The sequence below is a fragment of the Rattus norvegicus genome, chromosome 16 (assembly GCF_021556685.1).
Source record: "Rattus norvegicus strain SHRSP/BbbUtx chromosome 16, alternate assembly SHRSP_T2T, whole genome shotgun sequence".
Taxonomy (NCBI): domain Eukaryota; kingdom Metazoa; phylum Chordata; class Mammalia; order Rodentia; family Muridae; genus Rattus; species Rattus norvegicus.
This window is the reverse complement of record NC_141549.1, coordinates 81,755,366-81,772,511: the sequence shown is the minus strand read 5'-3', so window position 1 is coordinate 81,772,511 and position 17,146 is coordinate 81,755,366. Positions and strand designations below refer to the sequence as shown.

Below are 17,146 nucleotides of genomic sequence, written 5' to 3'. Positions count from 1 at the left end.
TTTATATGCAGCTATTGTATATTATTTGGCTTTGATTTTATCTTTTCTTAAATTGAATACTGAAATATAATTCATCCTCTAGAAAAAGGTAGAATTGACATCTATCAGCACAGGAAATAAACCTTTGTTTCTAATTAGTATCAAAACACAGAAGCATCATTATTTCAGTCAGGGCAAACTGTGGTGCGACTGAGACATTCCACAGAGATCATGATGCTGGCAGAAAGAAGCACCACCATGCTTTTCCTACATCTTAGTATCCCTGTATAGTTGTATATATTAGAAACTAAGAATGCAAACTCCTGGTGTATGTAAGGATGGTTATCAGCACTCTCATTTACCTGGCTATTTGTTTTTAAAGATATAACTAATAATCAAACTATGAAATAAAAGTGGTATGAGAAGGATCAGGCAAGGTGGCATTCAGCAATGAGTCTAAGCCAAACCTGAGAATATCGGTTTATATCAGGCTAGTAAGGATGCCTTTTACCTTGCTCATTGAGAGGGGAGACTAATAGTTGATTAGACTATATCTCAGGTTAAGCCTTGAGTGGCTACATCACAGGAGTGATGGAAAGACATAGAGCTGTCTGAGTTACTCAGCTAGATATACTGATGTCTAGAAACACCATAAACACAGAAAGGACAATCTAAAAACTAGTTAAGCTGGACACAGTTTTAGAACATGCCTGTAAGCCCAGCACTCAGGAGGATGAAGAAAAGTTATTGAATGTTTGACGTCATCAGAATGTATAATGATACATTGTCTCAAAAATAGATTAGTAATTAAATATTCATTATTTTATTAACGATATTTTAAATGTAACAGATTATTATGAAAATTTTGATCAACATTTTGGGGGCAGCAACATCTAGGAAGAAGAGACTAGAAAGATATTTGCAAAATTTTTGGAAGAATTTCTATCCTTATCTAATGGTGGCATATTTAACGAATGACATCATACATGATGATGTGCAACACCTGATGAAGAATTTCATTTAAAGGTGGTCCATGAACAGTCAGCTTCCTTCATCTCCTTGGAGACAAGGAGAGGAGGGTTCTCAAAACTCTGAAGAATATGTAGCCACTTGTGTTGGAGTGGCTAACACATTATAATGTTTTATAATTTATTATCCATGAATGTATTTTCTGTCCACTCTGATGTTAAGATGTGGACTTTTAAAATGCACTGATACATTAAATATCAATGTGATTTAGAATGTAGAAAGGAACTTTTTTAATTCCCATGAATCTAGCCTGTAGAAGCAAAGACCATGAAACAAAGCCATTAAAACGATAAATGGGCTAATTTGACCAAAAGTTGAGTTTAATGGCTTGACCTACTGCTGATCATAAAATGTGAATGCTGTGAACCAGAGGTGAGCAGATAGCCCATCCGGCCTTCCGAGTACACTGTGGCTGTTCTTCAAAACCCAGCAGAAAAATTCACAGTGAGTTCGCTTGAATCTCAGAAGTGAAAATTATAGACAGCACATGCCAGACACATGCTTTGAAATCAAACACATACCCATAGACTAACCAGGAGCTCTGTAGAACTTACAAACTCAGATGACGTCAAAGGACTTTTCTCAACTGGGAATTGCTCTCATGGCTACTGGCATAGCTTGTATTCTTTACAACTCATGAGCATGTTACTCTGCCTGAAGAGCTCAAAACTACAATAAACCTAATAAGCAAAAAGGAGGGAAGTAGGATGTAGATCCAAGTGGAGAGACTTGAATTGGAGTATTTGGCAGAGGGAAGACAAAGTGCAATCTTCTAGCTTTATCCTATTGGGATGAAACCCTCAGACCAAAAGCAGCTTAAGGGGATCAAGGGATCTATCTATTTGGCTTACAATTCCAGGTTGTAGTTTATCATTGAGGGACATCAGGGCAGGAAATAAAAGAGGAACTTGAAGCAGAAGCTATGGAGGAGTGTGGCTTGCAGATTCACATGTGCTTATGCTCAACTAGCTTTCTCATAGGTGACCCCATGACCACCTGCCTGGGGAATGGTACTGCCCAAAGTGGACTAGGACAGCCAACACCAATTGATAATCAAGACAATCCTCATGGACATATCCACAGGATAATTGGATCTGGGTAATTCTTCAACAGTCGTTCTTCTCAGATAAGTGTAGGCCAGTGGTTCTCAATCTTTCTAATGCTGAATCCTCAGCATTAGCATAGTTCCTCATGCTGTGGTGACTCTGACCATAAACATTTTTGTTGTTCCCTTATAACTTTAATCTTGCTACTGTTATGAATTATAATGTAAATATCTGATATGTACATGGTCTTAGGGGACACCCATGAAAAGGTTGCTCTACACAAAATGGGTTGTGACCTACTGGTTGAGAATCACTGCTCTAGGGTATGTAAAGTTGACAATTCAAGCTAATTAGGACATAAACACACCCTTATGCATGCAGACACCAATTCAATACAGTGGTTTGTCATCATTACACTATGTGGACAGAAAAGACAATCTTTTAATTTTGAAAAGAAAAATAAAAGTTAACCATGCTATATTATAAGCAAAAATGTTCCCTATTGACAGTGTTTCAAAATAGAGACTTTTAGTTCTATGAGGTAGTAACCAATGTGCACTCAGTAAGACCCAAACTGGAGCACTTAATTTCGATGTTTTCTCCTGACTGGTGATACAGGGTAAGACAATTTGTTGTAAAGCTGCACAGATTCTAGTTGCTACGGATCAGGAGTGCGGGCAGCTGGTACAAGTGGTATCTTGTGCATTTTAGACTGATGATATTTTCAGCTGACAAATGCTTATAAGCTGTAGCACTTTTGTAAAGAATACAACATTTATAATTAAAAAACAGTTCTTCTGTATAATACAAGTAGATATGAATTCAGATTTATGAATTCATTATAGGTTTCTCTGAGGCAGGTTCAATTGCTCTGTATACAAGGCTGGCCTAAAATCTCAACTCTTCCATTTCAGCCCCTCAAATGCTGGGATGTCAGGTACATATCACCACACCTATTGAAAATTTCTTCTCATTGAGTCTATGTCAGTTTTGTGTATCTTAAAACATAAGTTTTGTTGATAACCAGTGATATCTCTTAGTTAGGATTTCTATTGCTATGAAGAAACATCTTGACCATGGCAATTCTCATAAAGAAAAACACTTCATTGGGGCTGGCTTATATGTTTAGAAGTTTAGTCCATTTTCATCATGGTGAAAAGCATAGCACATGCAGGTAGACATGATGTGCAGAAGAACCCCAGAGCTCTACACTTGAACCCACAGGCAGCAGCAGGAGAAAGAGAGAGAGAGAGAGAGAGAGAGAGAGAGAGAGAGAGAGAGAGAGAGAGAGAGAGAGAGAAGAGGAGAGGAGAGGAGAGGAGAGGAGAGGAGAGGAGAGGAGAGGAGAGGAGAGGAGAGGAGAAGAGAGGAGAGGAGAGAGGAGAGAGGACCTGGCCTATATTCCTGAAACCTCAAAGTCTACCCTAAGTGGCACACTCTCTAGTTAGGCCATATATACTCCAACAAGGCTACAACCCCTAATCCTTTTAAATGATACTACTATGAGCCTATGTGGGACATTTCATTTAAACTACTACCATCTCATTAAATAAAAATTGCATAAAGTTTGTGACCATGTGCTGGTAAATGAACCTAAAGAGAAGACTAAACTTGACTTAGGAGAGTCTGAGGAAGAAAAGGATGAGTAATATGACCATATAGGCAGATGTATCACCCTGTATACCAAGATTCTTATAAGACACTCTTTAAAAGGCCAAATATCTAGAACAAAAGTATTTATAAACTAAATTATTAAAATAATGTGTTAAGAGAAACTATTGTTTTATTGATTGTCTAGAGTACCATGTAGGTCCAAGAGCCTATGTGTTTTCAGTATTGACACAAGTAACAAATACCTTTTTTATTTCTTACATTTTTTGATCTCAGGCTTCTATAAAGCCTAGGGATTATGTTTCTAGTATCCATGAACGAAGTTGAGTAATTTATCTCTCATGAAGTGTCACGGAGTATAGCAGCATTTTATTGACGAAGAGGACTGAGGCGCAGATCACCATCACTGACCCACCTTTTCTCGCCTTACTCAGCCCTGGGTTTCCAAGGTTTTCTTGCTTTCATGACCCATGTGAGTTCTGCACAAGACTTAGGAAGCACTCACTGGCCCAATAACCTAGTCTGTGGAACCATGGTTAGTGATGTATCCAGGTAAGGTTTTTCTATAACCAAAGCCAAGTGGCACCAATCATGAGTCACCGAGCTCTGCAGCACAGTCCTACGTTTATGTTGAAGTTACAGTTGATGCCACATCAACTTCCTCAATTTCACATCAAGAACCTAGGGAGGCAAACTTTTTCTCTTCCTTCTCCTTCCCTTGTTCCTCTTCTTCTTCTCCCTCCTCCTTTTCTTTTTCCTTTTCTTTTTCTTGCTTTCTTATTGTTATGGGATGAATATCTATCTGTCCATTGAAAGTTCACAAGTTGACATTTTATTAACACCTAATGTGATGTTAAATTGGTCCCTTTAGAGAGGGACTAGAGTTGACACGGATTCTTTCAATGAGGTCAGTGCTATTGTAGGAAGGACGTTTGCTATAAGAACCCTTCACAGGACCTGCAAACCCAACATATATGTCTTCAACAGAAGACTTTATCAATCTTGACCTTGGGCTTCCAGTCCCAGGATCGTGAGAGATGAGCTTATGTGAGAAGTGAGCCTGTGATGATGTATCACAGTGACCAAAACTGGGATAAACGATTAGCACATATCTGTTAGAAATACACCACATAGGACAAAGTAGACCACAACTGTTATTTAATAGTGGATAAATAGGTGAAAAACTTGGCCTAAAATATCACAGTCACTAGCTAAAAATCACTTTTCCTGCTAAATAATGAACTCCTGTGTTTTAAGATTAAAGGGGCAGATGCCGTAAAAATTGAATGTTTTTCAGAGACAAACAGTTCTTTACCAAATAAGCCAAAATTAACAACTTTGCAGTCTCCAAAGACATACATCTGAACATGCTCCCATTTTGTAGGAGAAAGTGAAGCATCCTACTTTCCTACTTTCCACTGGGCCACTAGGTGGGCGTGCTGGTTAAATTTGTCACACTTATGCATGAAAGGGGAAGATGGCTAAAAATACAGCCTTGCCAGCTGTCTTTGCCATGGAGTTAGATCCATCACGAATTCCGGAATCGCTCCACTTAAGCTTACTAGAGCGACAGCTGGTTCAGAACAGTCAAACCATTAGACTCAGCTAGGGTTGTTAAATGTCAAACAGTACACTTGAACTTTTCCTCAATTATACAAAAATAAATCTACCCGTGTGGGTGCTTACTGCCGTGTCAGGGATTCTGAATAAGAGGACCAGAGTTTGTCTGAAGCCTCAGCCATGACAGATTTCTATTGGAGTATTCTCAGGGTATGATATATTAATAGGGGAAAATCTCAAATAAAATATACATGGATTTACTGTAAACTGAATGAAACTCCATGTTCATGATTCTTCTCACTCTACTTAAATCAAAATAAGCAGCTCTAAGATATTTGGATTTAATTAAAATCCTTAATACTCATACAGACCAACTGGCCAGGCAGGTATATTAAGTGAAGTTACATAATTCATTAAAAGTAGCTGGCATTCTAATATACTTATGCTGCTCTAATGTCTTCCAATGTCTGACATATCTGTTGTTTCTATTTGTTAGCACTTTGTCAATTTATTGCATTAGTTACTTTTATACAGCTGTGACAAAATACCATGACCAAGGCAACTCATAGAAGGAAAGGTTTGTTCAGCCTTAAGGATTCAGAGGGATGCAAGTCCATTACCATCACATGGGGAAGTCAAACATAGCCGCAGCCAGCCATAATGGCAGCAGCAGCAACTGCAGCAGCTGACAACTTACATTTCCAAAGGCAAACAGGGAAAACACCAAGCAGAGACAACAAACTGGAAACAGCAAGAGTCTTTTGAAAGGTCAAAGCCCTCCCCAATGGACTTACCTCCTTTAGTAAGGATACACCTCCTAAGCCTTCCCCAAAGCCACCCACTAAAGTCCAAGTATTCAAATGCTCAGACTATGGGGGACATCTCATTCAAACCACCACACAAAGTCATCAGCATCTTTATAGATGAATCCAATGTGCTTGCTGATCTCCAGCTCCCCGTGAAAGCTTCCCTGTTTCCGATACAACTTAGCACACTTGCCCTAAAGAAGACTTTCTGACCCGCCATTAACTTTGAGGTATTATATACTCAAATTAGGGTACTGTGTACTTGAAATGCATATTTGATCACTGGCAATATGTGCTATTGATTGTCCTTAAGATCTGAGGAAATATGATGCTAGATGTGTCTTCTTAGAATGTAAGTATCTATATTGTTAAGAGCTTCTAGAGTAGAAAAACATTCATATCAGAACAATACATTGAATAATGTGGCATATTAGATTCCAATATTATTTAATTTCCCATGAGCATATTTAGGACATTTTCAATTCTTACCACAATTTTAAAACAAATAATTTGACTGTGCTTGTTTGCTACTTAACTAATTAATATCATGTTAGCAGAGTAATAAAAAGTAATAAAAGCATTGGATTTTAAATATGTATCCCTGGTTGGCCTCAAATTCACTGTGTAGCCAAAGAAGAGCTGAAGTTCCTGGGTCCCTCTTATCTCTCACTCTGAACGCTGTGATCACAAGTGACCATCACAGCCTGCATATTTACATTTTTAAAACAATAAGTTAGATCTGTAAATAATCAAAATAGGAATCCCAGACCTCTGCTCCCTTTAAAGACACCACAAGAACAGACGTGCCCAGAGGCCCATGGTCCAAGTGTTTATAGATCCCATCTAGTTGACAACCAAGATTAAGCACCACACTTGGATACCCCCAAGAATTGGTAAACCTTTGGTAAATAAGTTTTCAGCTACCCTATGTTTCCTGTGCTCGAATCAAGACTTGGAGTAGTTCCTACATTTGTAAAACCCAAAACACATTTGCATGTTAAAATAATTAAGTGACATTGCATTGAAAATGGAATATCAGGAACAAAATCTTATCAAAGTATGTCCTTTAATGTCTTTTGAATCATGTAACACACGCACATGCGCACACACATGCACACACACATGCGCACACACATGCACACACACACACAGTTTCAGAAGTCTGTGATTATTTGGTAGACCTCACAATCTCAGAAGCTCCTATGAAATTTTCAAGGATGAGAGAAAGAAGCTCGAATTTACATCACTTAGAAGATGTCAAGTTCCTCAATGCAGTTAGGATATAATGGGGGAGGTGTAATGGTTGGCTAATATTCACCAAAGCATTTCTGGTAGAGATAGAGGGAACCTAAAGCAGGTTGAGAGAATATTTTTGAAAAAATTTACAGAAAACCTTTTGCATCAGTGAATGATTAAATAGAGATCAATATCTGAGAAGTTAGGTGGGCAGTTTATCTTACTGGTGATATGATGTTTATTGACAGCACCTCTCAGGAGGGGTGCAGAACTCATTACAGGAGACAGAGAGAACTGTCTAATGTACTGGTGTACAATGAAGGTCTTGCCCAAGTTCAGCCCACCAATGATGTCTGGGAGCTTATGAGTATTACTAATATAAGATCATCATTGAAGTACATTTGTAATTTACACACACACACACACATGCGTGCACACACACAAACATATGTATATAATGATTACTTTAATCAGGGAGTTAATCTATACTGTCAATTTGTCAATATTCAGTTACGGTATTATACTGCTAAAGGGCTTATTCATTTTTACTTCAAAAGAGTTAAGGTCTTTGCAGAATTTTAATGCTTCCCTTAAAACTCCTAAGCATAGTTAAAAGAAAAAAAAATTCAGCAATTTTAAAATACCTTAATCGCAAACACCTCTTAACCAAGAACAGTTTAGAAACCCCATCCATTTGACCTGTAGGAATTTGAAAAAGAAAATAGCCCTTTCTATTTTTAACATCCAATATCTGAAGTATAAATCCAAAACTTTCTTGAACCCATTGCGACACTGAGGTACCTAGGTGACCTCAATTCTAACGGACATGCCCTCCAATGGAGCGGGAGGCACAGATGCTGTCTGTTGTAGAGTCCTGGAGAGGTAGGACCTGAGCAAACAGGGTGACTTTACCTAAGCAAATACTCAAGGCTGGGCCCAAGTCTCCTTTGACTCAGACCCAGACAGAAGGTTTGTGCTTCCTAAGCTTCCCACCAGAGGCTCTCTATGCACCAATTTGCAGAAGAGCAAGGAAGAAATACCTTCTGGGTCCCTGGATCTCCACTTTTAGAAACTCAAGTGCTCAGAATTGGCTATATGCCCGTTTCCTACATTACACACACACACAGAGATGCTCTGGGTCACGGATGTTACCATGCTGTCTTGGAATGGCATGTGCCATGCCTTCAGACGCTAGTGGTTTGGGTCATTTATTATGCAGCGTTCGTTTGGACTGAGGCCTAACCTTCATTCTCACTAGGACTAGGGAGTTCTCTCTGGATGCAACAGAGCCATTGGTTTAGGTCTCAGTATCAACAGGCTTCTTGGTCTTCCTCACCTTAGTCTTGGGCTGGTGTTTGGAATGAGTTCTATTAAGGTGGGGATATCTGTGCAGTGGCAGTTTGGGCTCCTGGGACCAGGGTCTCAGTAAAGAGTATTCCTGGTGAAATGCTAGCTGTGCTCCTGGACACCATTGTGGTTTTCTGATTTGTGGTTTCCACTTTTAAAAAAATCACAGCAGTGACTGAGGACAGACAGACGCTGAAGTAGATTCTGCATGACGTATGCTCCAAGAGTTGCTTCCTCCTTGTAATTTCGTGGGTACACATTTCACTAAGAGCATGAATTTAGAGACTTTGACAGAGATTTGGAAATATATATTTTATAGTGCATGCCTAAATATCTCAATGTATTAAAATATTAGGGTTAGTTGGCAACTTAAGTCCGCAGTGTTTAGAGGGGTAAGGCTAATTCTACAAATCCTTTGCAATACCTATATTCAAACAAGAGTGAAAAATCAGAGCAAGTGGCTGAATTTCTTTTAACGCACAAGTGATGGAGGCTAGAAGAACAGAACCAGCCACAAAGACGAGTCCCAAGTCCAAATGTAGCATTGTGTTTAGTCAAATAAAAAGCCAGCACACTAATTAATTGTGGTCTTGGATTTCCACATAAGGGCCTCGGATTCCTGAAGAGGTTTCATTTCAATGCGAGATGGAAGGAAATTGGTCTCTTTTTAAGAGACTCAGAGTGACTAAGAATATCCTGGGATGAGACAATTATGCTAATAGAGCTACAGTCCATGTGCAAAGTAGATAATTATCCCCAATATTCACAGAGTAATTATGCCACCAACATCTTCCTCCCCAAAAGGAGAAAGAAAAGCCAGAAACTATACGAACTTCTCAAGGGCTAAGAACAATGATCAGTTCCAAAAGGGCAAAACATATGAATGAACGCTAACACAGTTTTGAGTGAAGGTTTCATTTACTATTTGCAGAACCACCATAGGATGTATCAAAGTAGCAGAACTTTCCAGAAGTAGTCTGCGTAAATAACATTCGCAGGACCATTTTACACTGTCACTAGAGTAGCCCTATTCACATAAGCTGGAGCACACGTGCATGCAAATGCCTGTAATAAGTAGGAAGGCTTAAGTGGAGTGAGCGGGGCCTGTGGCTGGTGGCTGCTGATGAATATTTAGCATCCGCTGGAATGTGGCCTTTTGCAAACACATGCATTACACTCCAGCAAACCGTTTATCTCAATTTTAAAAATCACTTATTGAATCTAACCCACGTATTTGCTCACTTGCAGCTGCTTATTAGAGGAGATAACGCCAACATCAAGCCATTTCAGAGCCCCAAAACACGTCCCGAATAAACCCTGCTTTTCCCAGGAAAATTCACACTTCCCTTCACGAGGTTTACCCGGATTACCCAACACTGCAGAGGGGGTTGTGAATTTGACCTTTGTTTCCCCGTTTATCATACTATTAATGCAGACTCACGTCCATTTTTTATAAAGGTTGACCTCTCGTGTGTGATGTCTCTTCGCCATTAAAATAAATAACACACAAGCACAGCTTCGGAAATGCCAGCCCACAGCTAGATCTTCTTTGAAAACCTTTGAGCGTCCACAAGGAAAAACCCACGGGAGTATTTAGTGATATGACCATCCTCTGTTGGGGATGCTCATGTGAGTATGTGCTGTCACACATGGCTTCAGTCCTGTTACACACGGTTGGCCAGTGTTTCCTAATGCAAAAGGCCTAAAAGCACAGCCGGCTCATCTAATTATTCAAGGTACTAACTTCTGGATTGCTCTAGCAGTCTGTTGTTTATAGAAAACACATGTAGCTTACTAGTTTAGTAAAACTCAATTTCGTGCACGTCTTAGATGGAGCTTTAAAATGACACTATTTCATTAATGCAAGCTGGACTTTTTTTATACTCCAACAGAAGCAGAAGTTGATCTTACTTTTGTATTCCAGGTGAAAGCCCGCAGCGGCAACACTGATGTCCGACTGGAAGTGCAGGCAGAGCTGGTTGGAGGTGCTATTCAGCAGTGCGGGCACTGTGGTACCTGCATGGAGAAGAGTTACAGCGTTAACACTACACGGACCGAGTAAGGAAGACCACATCTTAGACTTCCAAGTACCTAGAGCTTGTCTGATCATCTCTGCTTAATTTGAGTGTTGAAACTACCACAGTTTTGTCCAGCTGTCCCATTTTTGCAAGACAGTTTCCAGGGTCCTTAGAGCTGTTGCCACTTCCTCCAGATGGCGCCCAGTCCCCTGACCTGCATTCTAGCCTAGGTTAATGACAGCGATCACACCATCTCTCTATGAGAAAATAAAGGATGAATTCTGTAGCCCTGGGAAGAATTCTTTCTCTTCCTGGAGTTACCCTAAGGTAGGGAAGAGTCTTAAACTGTGTTGCTCTTGCCTCTCATGACCTGAATGTGTTCCTCCCCCAGCTCCTTCATACTATGAAGTCTAATAATTCTAAACAACTAATATGCCCTTACAGAAACCACTCCCAACACCTTGTCCTGAATTTAGCCTGTGCTGGTGCACTAAGGTGCCCTTCTTATTCTGAGATCCTCTACTGTGGTTTTATTTCCTTCACAAGTCAGGTCAGAAAGCCCCCTGAACTTCTGACTGACCTGCCCTCATCCCCTTCCACACTGAGACCCAGCCCAGCATCACTGTTTTTACAAACTGAGGGTTTGAAAGACAAAGGCTAACAGGAGATTTAGACAGGGTAAGGATACCTGCTGGTCATGGGCTTGTGATAAGGCTAGGAATGACATCAATGGATGACATAGTTGGTATGTGGGAAATACCTAAGTATAGAGTAAAACCTTTTTGCAGATCTTGGGATGCCCTCTGTAATCTTTCACTAGATTTTCAGAAATTCACCCAAAATTTGAACATACATTTTATCTAATACTGTTGGTTTATTGCCCAACCAGTACTGAATTATTTAAAATGGTCTAGAAGATAAAATGAAAAAAAAAAAGAGGAAAGACAAGGAACCCCATATCCATTGTGTGTGTGTGTGAGTGTGTGTGTGTGTGTGTGTGTGTTTGTGCACACGTGCATGTGTATGTAGACTTTAGGAAGTTAGCTTGCTGCTTTGAGATCTGCTCCTCAATCATTTCATTAACTCCTAGATGCCACAGGCAGTAGAATTCAGGAGGTGAGCAATCTTTAAGATAAAGCACTAATACAAAATGCACAAAAGACCACAAAGTATGTGTGTGGAAGAGTCTCTTACAGAATGCTTTCAGATTCAGGCCTTTGGTGTTTAACTCTGAGTTTATAGAATTCAGAGAGAAAGAGAGATGGATAGATAGACAGATAGATGATAGAGCTAAACAGACGGAGGATGAATGACAATTGTTTAACACTGAGTGTTCTTGGGGAATTGTCTGTAGGTACGTCCTCTCTGGGTAACACCTTGTCCTGGTTCAGCCTCAGTAAGAGAAAGTATTGGTCATAAGGTATCCGGCAGGGCACCCCAAGGCCTCAGAAAGAGACAGAGGTTGTAGAGAATCATAGAGGAGGAGGATGATCATTTCTTTGTCTACTGTGTAATCTTAAACTGTTTCTAACACACACACACACACACACACACACACTCACACACGCACGCACACACTCACATCCTACATTGACTAGCATGATGACTTATATTGAAGAATTACCACAATGTTTATCATCTTTCATCTTGCATACTGGTAATGTGGTGGGCACACTAAGAGAAATGACATTAACTGTGGATGTAATAGCTTCTACATGTTTTCATCCCATGGTCCCATGGTCCAAATGACGTGGCTTGATCTGACATTGGGGGAATCTCACAGTGTCTGTTTCCACTTCTTGCTCTGCTTAAGTGACTACTGATACTACACTGAAACACTCTTCTTTGCCTTCTCTGTTCTAGTTGCATTTCTGTTGCTGTGCTAAAATACCCTGCCAAAAACCAGGAGAGGCCAGGAACAGTTATTGGACTGGTATTTCCAGTTAAAGTGCATCATTTTGGGGAATTTAACATAGGAATTCAATATATCATGTCTAGAGTCAAGACAGGAGAGAAAAAAACCAAACAGCACACCATCCCCAAAATAAAATAAAAAATCCACAAGCTCTTTCCTCGGATACTACATAGGCAAGGGCCCCCTCAATTAACAAACCAAGACAATGCCCAACAGACATGCCCATGGACCAACCTGACCCAGACAGTTTATTAAGATTTTCCAGGTGATTCTGGGTTGCACCAAGTTGGCAGTTAAAACTAAATGGCACAGCACCACAGGTCTCCTACCAACAAGGAAGAATCCATAACTTCTTACCTACAATTGAAACCACACTAGGCTACCAGTGTTGAAAGTGATACATGCATATGTTTTGTTTTGTTTGTTTTGTTTTTCAAATTCAAAGGTAGGAATTTACTTTGGACAGCCTGATTGTTCTGTCATCTACTCTATGTAAGTTATCAGAGAGTTCCCAGCTCCCAGCTTAGCGACATACACATAATCATGGCTTGCTTTTTTTTTTCTTTCAACTATACAGCAGACTTAGAAGCCCACTTTTACTCTAGGCTCCAAGATGAATTAGCTTTATCGTTTAATGCCACCTTCATAAACTTGAAGGCATTCTGATTCCACTAAATGAAGATCATGGTAAGCCTTTTGCTCAGATGAGCTAATGGGTTATGAATATGACATTGCTTTGTAAATGCACATGATTTTTTAGACGAAAGATTATACCTTTGGGTATACCAATCATGAAAGCTAGAAACCATTTATCCCATGCTTCAGGAGGTTTGTATACGGTGGGCCTATCATCACGCAGCTACCTCAGGACACAGAATCTCCCCTGTTTCTTCCATACTCTGGAGCTGACTTTGGGTCTTCTCAGGGTAGCCTAATGACAGAGGCTTATTCCCTCCATGCAAAATATAACTGAATGATTTTTTAAAATGTTGCCACAGGCAGAATATTTCTGATCACATTGTTTTATGGTGACCCAGATAGGATGACACATAACAAAGGAAGCTGCAAAATTTTATTATTGTCCCTGCAGAGTCTACTCTCAGTATACTGATATTTGCTTTCCTTTAATTCCGACTGTCAGATACAAGTCTGCATGAATTCTGCTCTATTTTACTCATTTATAATTTATAACCCGCCTGCTTCTAAAAGTGATTTTTTTCAATGGCTTACTGAAAAAGATCTACATACATATTCCTACCCAAGCAGAGATGAAAAACCAAAGCACTGAATTTATTAAAGATGTCAATCATTTTGTTTTGAAATATAAATTTCCTATGACACCTGGTTCTTATTTATTTTTATTCACCAATTAAAATATTTTAGAATCTGATTTATAAATACTTTTAACTATCACAGGAACAAAATCCTTACATATTGATGGTGCTCTTTGAAAAATCCAAACTCTGGTCTGCTGTAGCATTTTTCTCCACATAACATGCATTTTTTTATTGAGAATTTCGTGGGTGTCTACAATGACATAGGATCCTATCCAATTTAAAAACCATTCTTCTAAAAGAACTGAAGTGATGAGTAGCGGAATTGAAATCTGCTGTAGTATAAAATAAGGTCTAACGTATCAATTATCATTCTAGATAAGACACAGTTCTCTCTGTGTCCATGATGCATATGCATGTGGATGTCATAGCAGTCCCTATGTGTACGATCTCTGAACACACTACAGGCCTACTGACTAATTCACAGAGGTTCTCCAAGTCAGGCTAACAAGGAAGACACAGCACAATCTGAGCTGAGGTCCCAGTCTCACTTACATATACTTTGTCTACCAGCTCATCATATGACAGTCCAGTTACAATCTCTTGTTGCTGTTATTATAAGATGATGGTGGTGGTGGTGGTGGTGGTGGTGGTGATGATTTTGGTGGTGATGGTGGTGGTGATGGTGGTGGTGATAGTAGTGGTGGTGGTGGTGATTATGGTGTTGTTGGTGATGGTGGTAGTGGTGGTGGTGGTCGTAGTGGTGATGATGGTGGTAATGTTGGTGGTGGTGATGTTGGTGGTGGTGGTGGTGATATTGGTGGTGGTGGTGGTGGTAGTTATGTTGTTGTTGTTGGTGGTGGTGGTTGTGGTGGTAGTGGTGGTGATGGTGGTGTTGGTGGTGATGTTGCTGTTGTTGTTGGTAGTGGTGGTGATGGTGTTGTTGTTGGAGGTGATGTTGGTGGTGGTAATGATGGTGATGGTGATGTTGGTGGTATTGGTGATATTGGTGGTGGTGATGTTGATGGTAGTGGTGATGTTGGTGGTGGTGGTGATGTTGGTGGTGGTGGTGGTGGTGGTGGTATTGGTGATATTGGTGGTGGTGATGTTGATGGTAGTGGTGGTGGTGATGTTGGTGATGGTGGTGGTGGTGGTGGTGGTGTAATAGTAATGATGATGCCAAGAATGCCCTTTGTGTTCTTCACCCTTCATCTCAGTAAGGATCTGCAATTTAGGGAATTATTCATTCCGACATTGACTTCACACCCATTGTATACAAAATGGTTACATTTGTACATGTATGCATATTACATACAATAATGTATTATATACACATTACATACATTCTATGTAACATATGCATTCTGCATATAGTCCTACCATCCTAGCATTACAGTCAATAATCCTCCTAGAAATGCCCTTCCTCTAAGGCACTAACTTTACTAATGCTATGACTCTATACTTGCTTGTGCTGTGGTGACATCCACCCTCCACCCCCAAGCCATAAGTTTATTTTCATTGGTACTTCATAATTACAATTTTGCTACTGTTATATATTGTAATGTAAATATCAGATATGTGACCCTTGTGACATTGACCTCCCAGAAGAGTCACAACCCACCAGCTACCTCTGGCCTTTAAATTTTAAGTGACATAGCGATGGTCTCAAAAGTGGAGAAGACATGTCCTCTTACCCTTAATGTATTTATGAACTCAGTTCTTAACCTTACAGTTTTACTGAATATTTTTTAGTCCCCAACTTTGCCACATACTCAATACCTTTACCTAGGTAGGCCTTAATGGTGTTAAATCACACCTACCCCCCAAAGCCCCCCAATTAACCAATCAAATAAACAAAACAACAGCAAACCACCCTGAGAACATGTAGAAGAAAAACTGATCAAGTATGAAGTTTCAAAATCCACTGTACCCGCAAAAAGAAAAGGAAAAACCCTTTAACATGGAGATTCTGCTGCTGTCAGAAACCCTCAGTCCTTCAACCACCACAGTTCTGACCAAGCATAGAGACACCACCAGAGTAAAGGCTTTATCTGTTTGGTTTGGTCACAGACTATGAAGTCCTCATGAAGACGTCAGGTTTTTGACTGGCTGTGGGGAGACATTGCTGGCCTGTGCTCCTCCCTACCTAACTGTTTCCCCTATCAGACATGGGGGCTCACACACTATGGTATGTATGCAGAGAGAAATAATGAAGAGACAGAGGGAAAATTATAAATATGAACTCAAGGTGATTTAACCAGAAAGTGTCAAGGACAAAAACACCAGAGACCTGAGATATCTCACCTCAATCAGAAGACAAGAGGAAAGACAGACGGGCCCTATCCAGTCTATTCTAGAACTATGGAATGAGAAGGGTTGGTGCCTCAGTTTGATTGACATGATATCCACATGATCACTCTGCTCATCAGATGCCCAGTTCTGCCAAAGCGAGAGTCTGATCATTCATCACAAAGGGATTCTGCTCCCTTTGGGAACTAGTGAGTAAAATAATTGCCTGAGGTTCCAAACATGGCTGCATGGTAGTGGCGCTGAGGGCAACTCCTTCCCTAGGGTACTGCATCATACACAGTTGTGTAGCACACAGGGTACACATTCCAGAGCTTCCAGATTATTGCTTGCTTTATTATTATGCAAGGGGATACTTGATATTTACATAGTTATGGGCCTAAGATATCCCGGGTCAGTGGACACACACTGGCCCATGCATCCCCTACCCCCAGGATGTCTGGGTGGCAATGGCGATTCTCTGCTGCCATGAGGCCACTGTGCAGTTGACTGTAGCTTGCACATGCCTTTGAAAACATCAATTCACACTTGTGGCAAGCATCTCCAAGATGTCCTAACATACAGCCCCTCCTGTAGGTCAATTCTACATAATGTTCTGTCCAGTGTAACACCAATAGGGACATAGGATTTAATGGGGAAAAAAATCTGTGATGTAACCTAAAGGCATTGTATTCAAGTGAACATAGACGATTTTTATTAATCTGACTTCCTTTATTATTTAGAGAACTTATTACATAAAACAAGCTTGTTTTGTTTCACAAGGGTCCAGTCACATTATTTCAATTGGATTTGCATCTTCCAGAGCATTGTTTAAAATTTTGATAGTGTTTGAGACTTGTTTACTTATAGTTTAATTTTGTGTACATGCACATCTGTATCTATGCTAGGTGCTTTCCAGGTGCCTTCTTTTACCACTCCCTACTGTATATTTGAGTCTCAGCCTGTCACAGAACCAGGATCTTACTGATTCAGACCCACTGGCTGCCAATGAACTCCGGATAACCTGTACCCATCTTCC

At 40.1% G+C, this 17,146-nt stretch overlaps 2 protein-coding genes across 2 annotated transcripts in view; both read right to left on the bottom strand.

Annotated features, from left to right (window-relative positions):
* Erich1 (glutamate-rich 1) overlaps positions 1 to 17,146 on the bottom strand; it is a gene marked incomplete at its 5' end in the record, with an annotated part of 52,793,804 nt that overhangs the window by 1,891,852 nt on the left and 50,884,806 nt on the right.
* The window catches only part of Csmd1 (CUB and Sushi multiple domains 1), a 1,600,021-nt gene that overhangs the window by 140,558 nt on the left and 1,442,317 nt on the right, over positions 1 to 17,146 (bottom strand). For both annotated transcript variants that reach the window (XM_087588866.1, NM_001037327.2), the window contains exon 37: positions 10,526 to 10,630. In XM_087588866.1, coding sequence (XP_087444992.1) covers positions 10,526 to 10,630 — 105 coding nt within the window. The remainder of the gene's footprint in view (positions 1 to 10,525; positions 10,631 to 17,146) is intronic.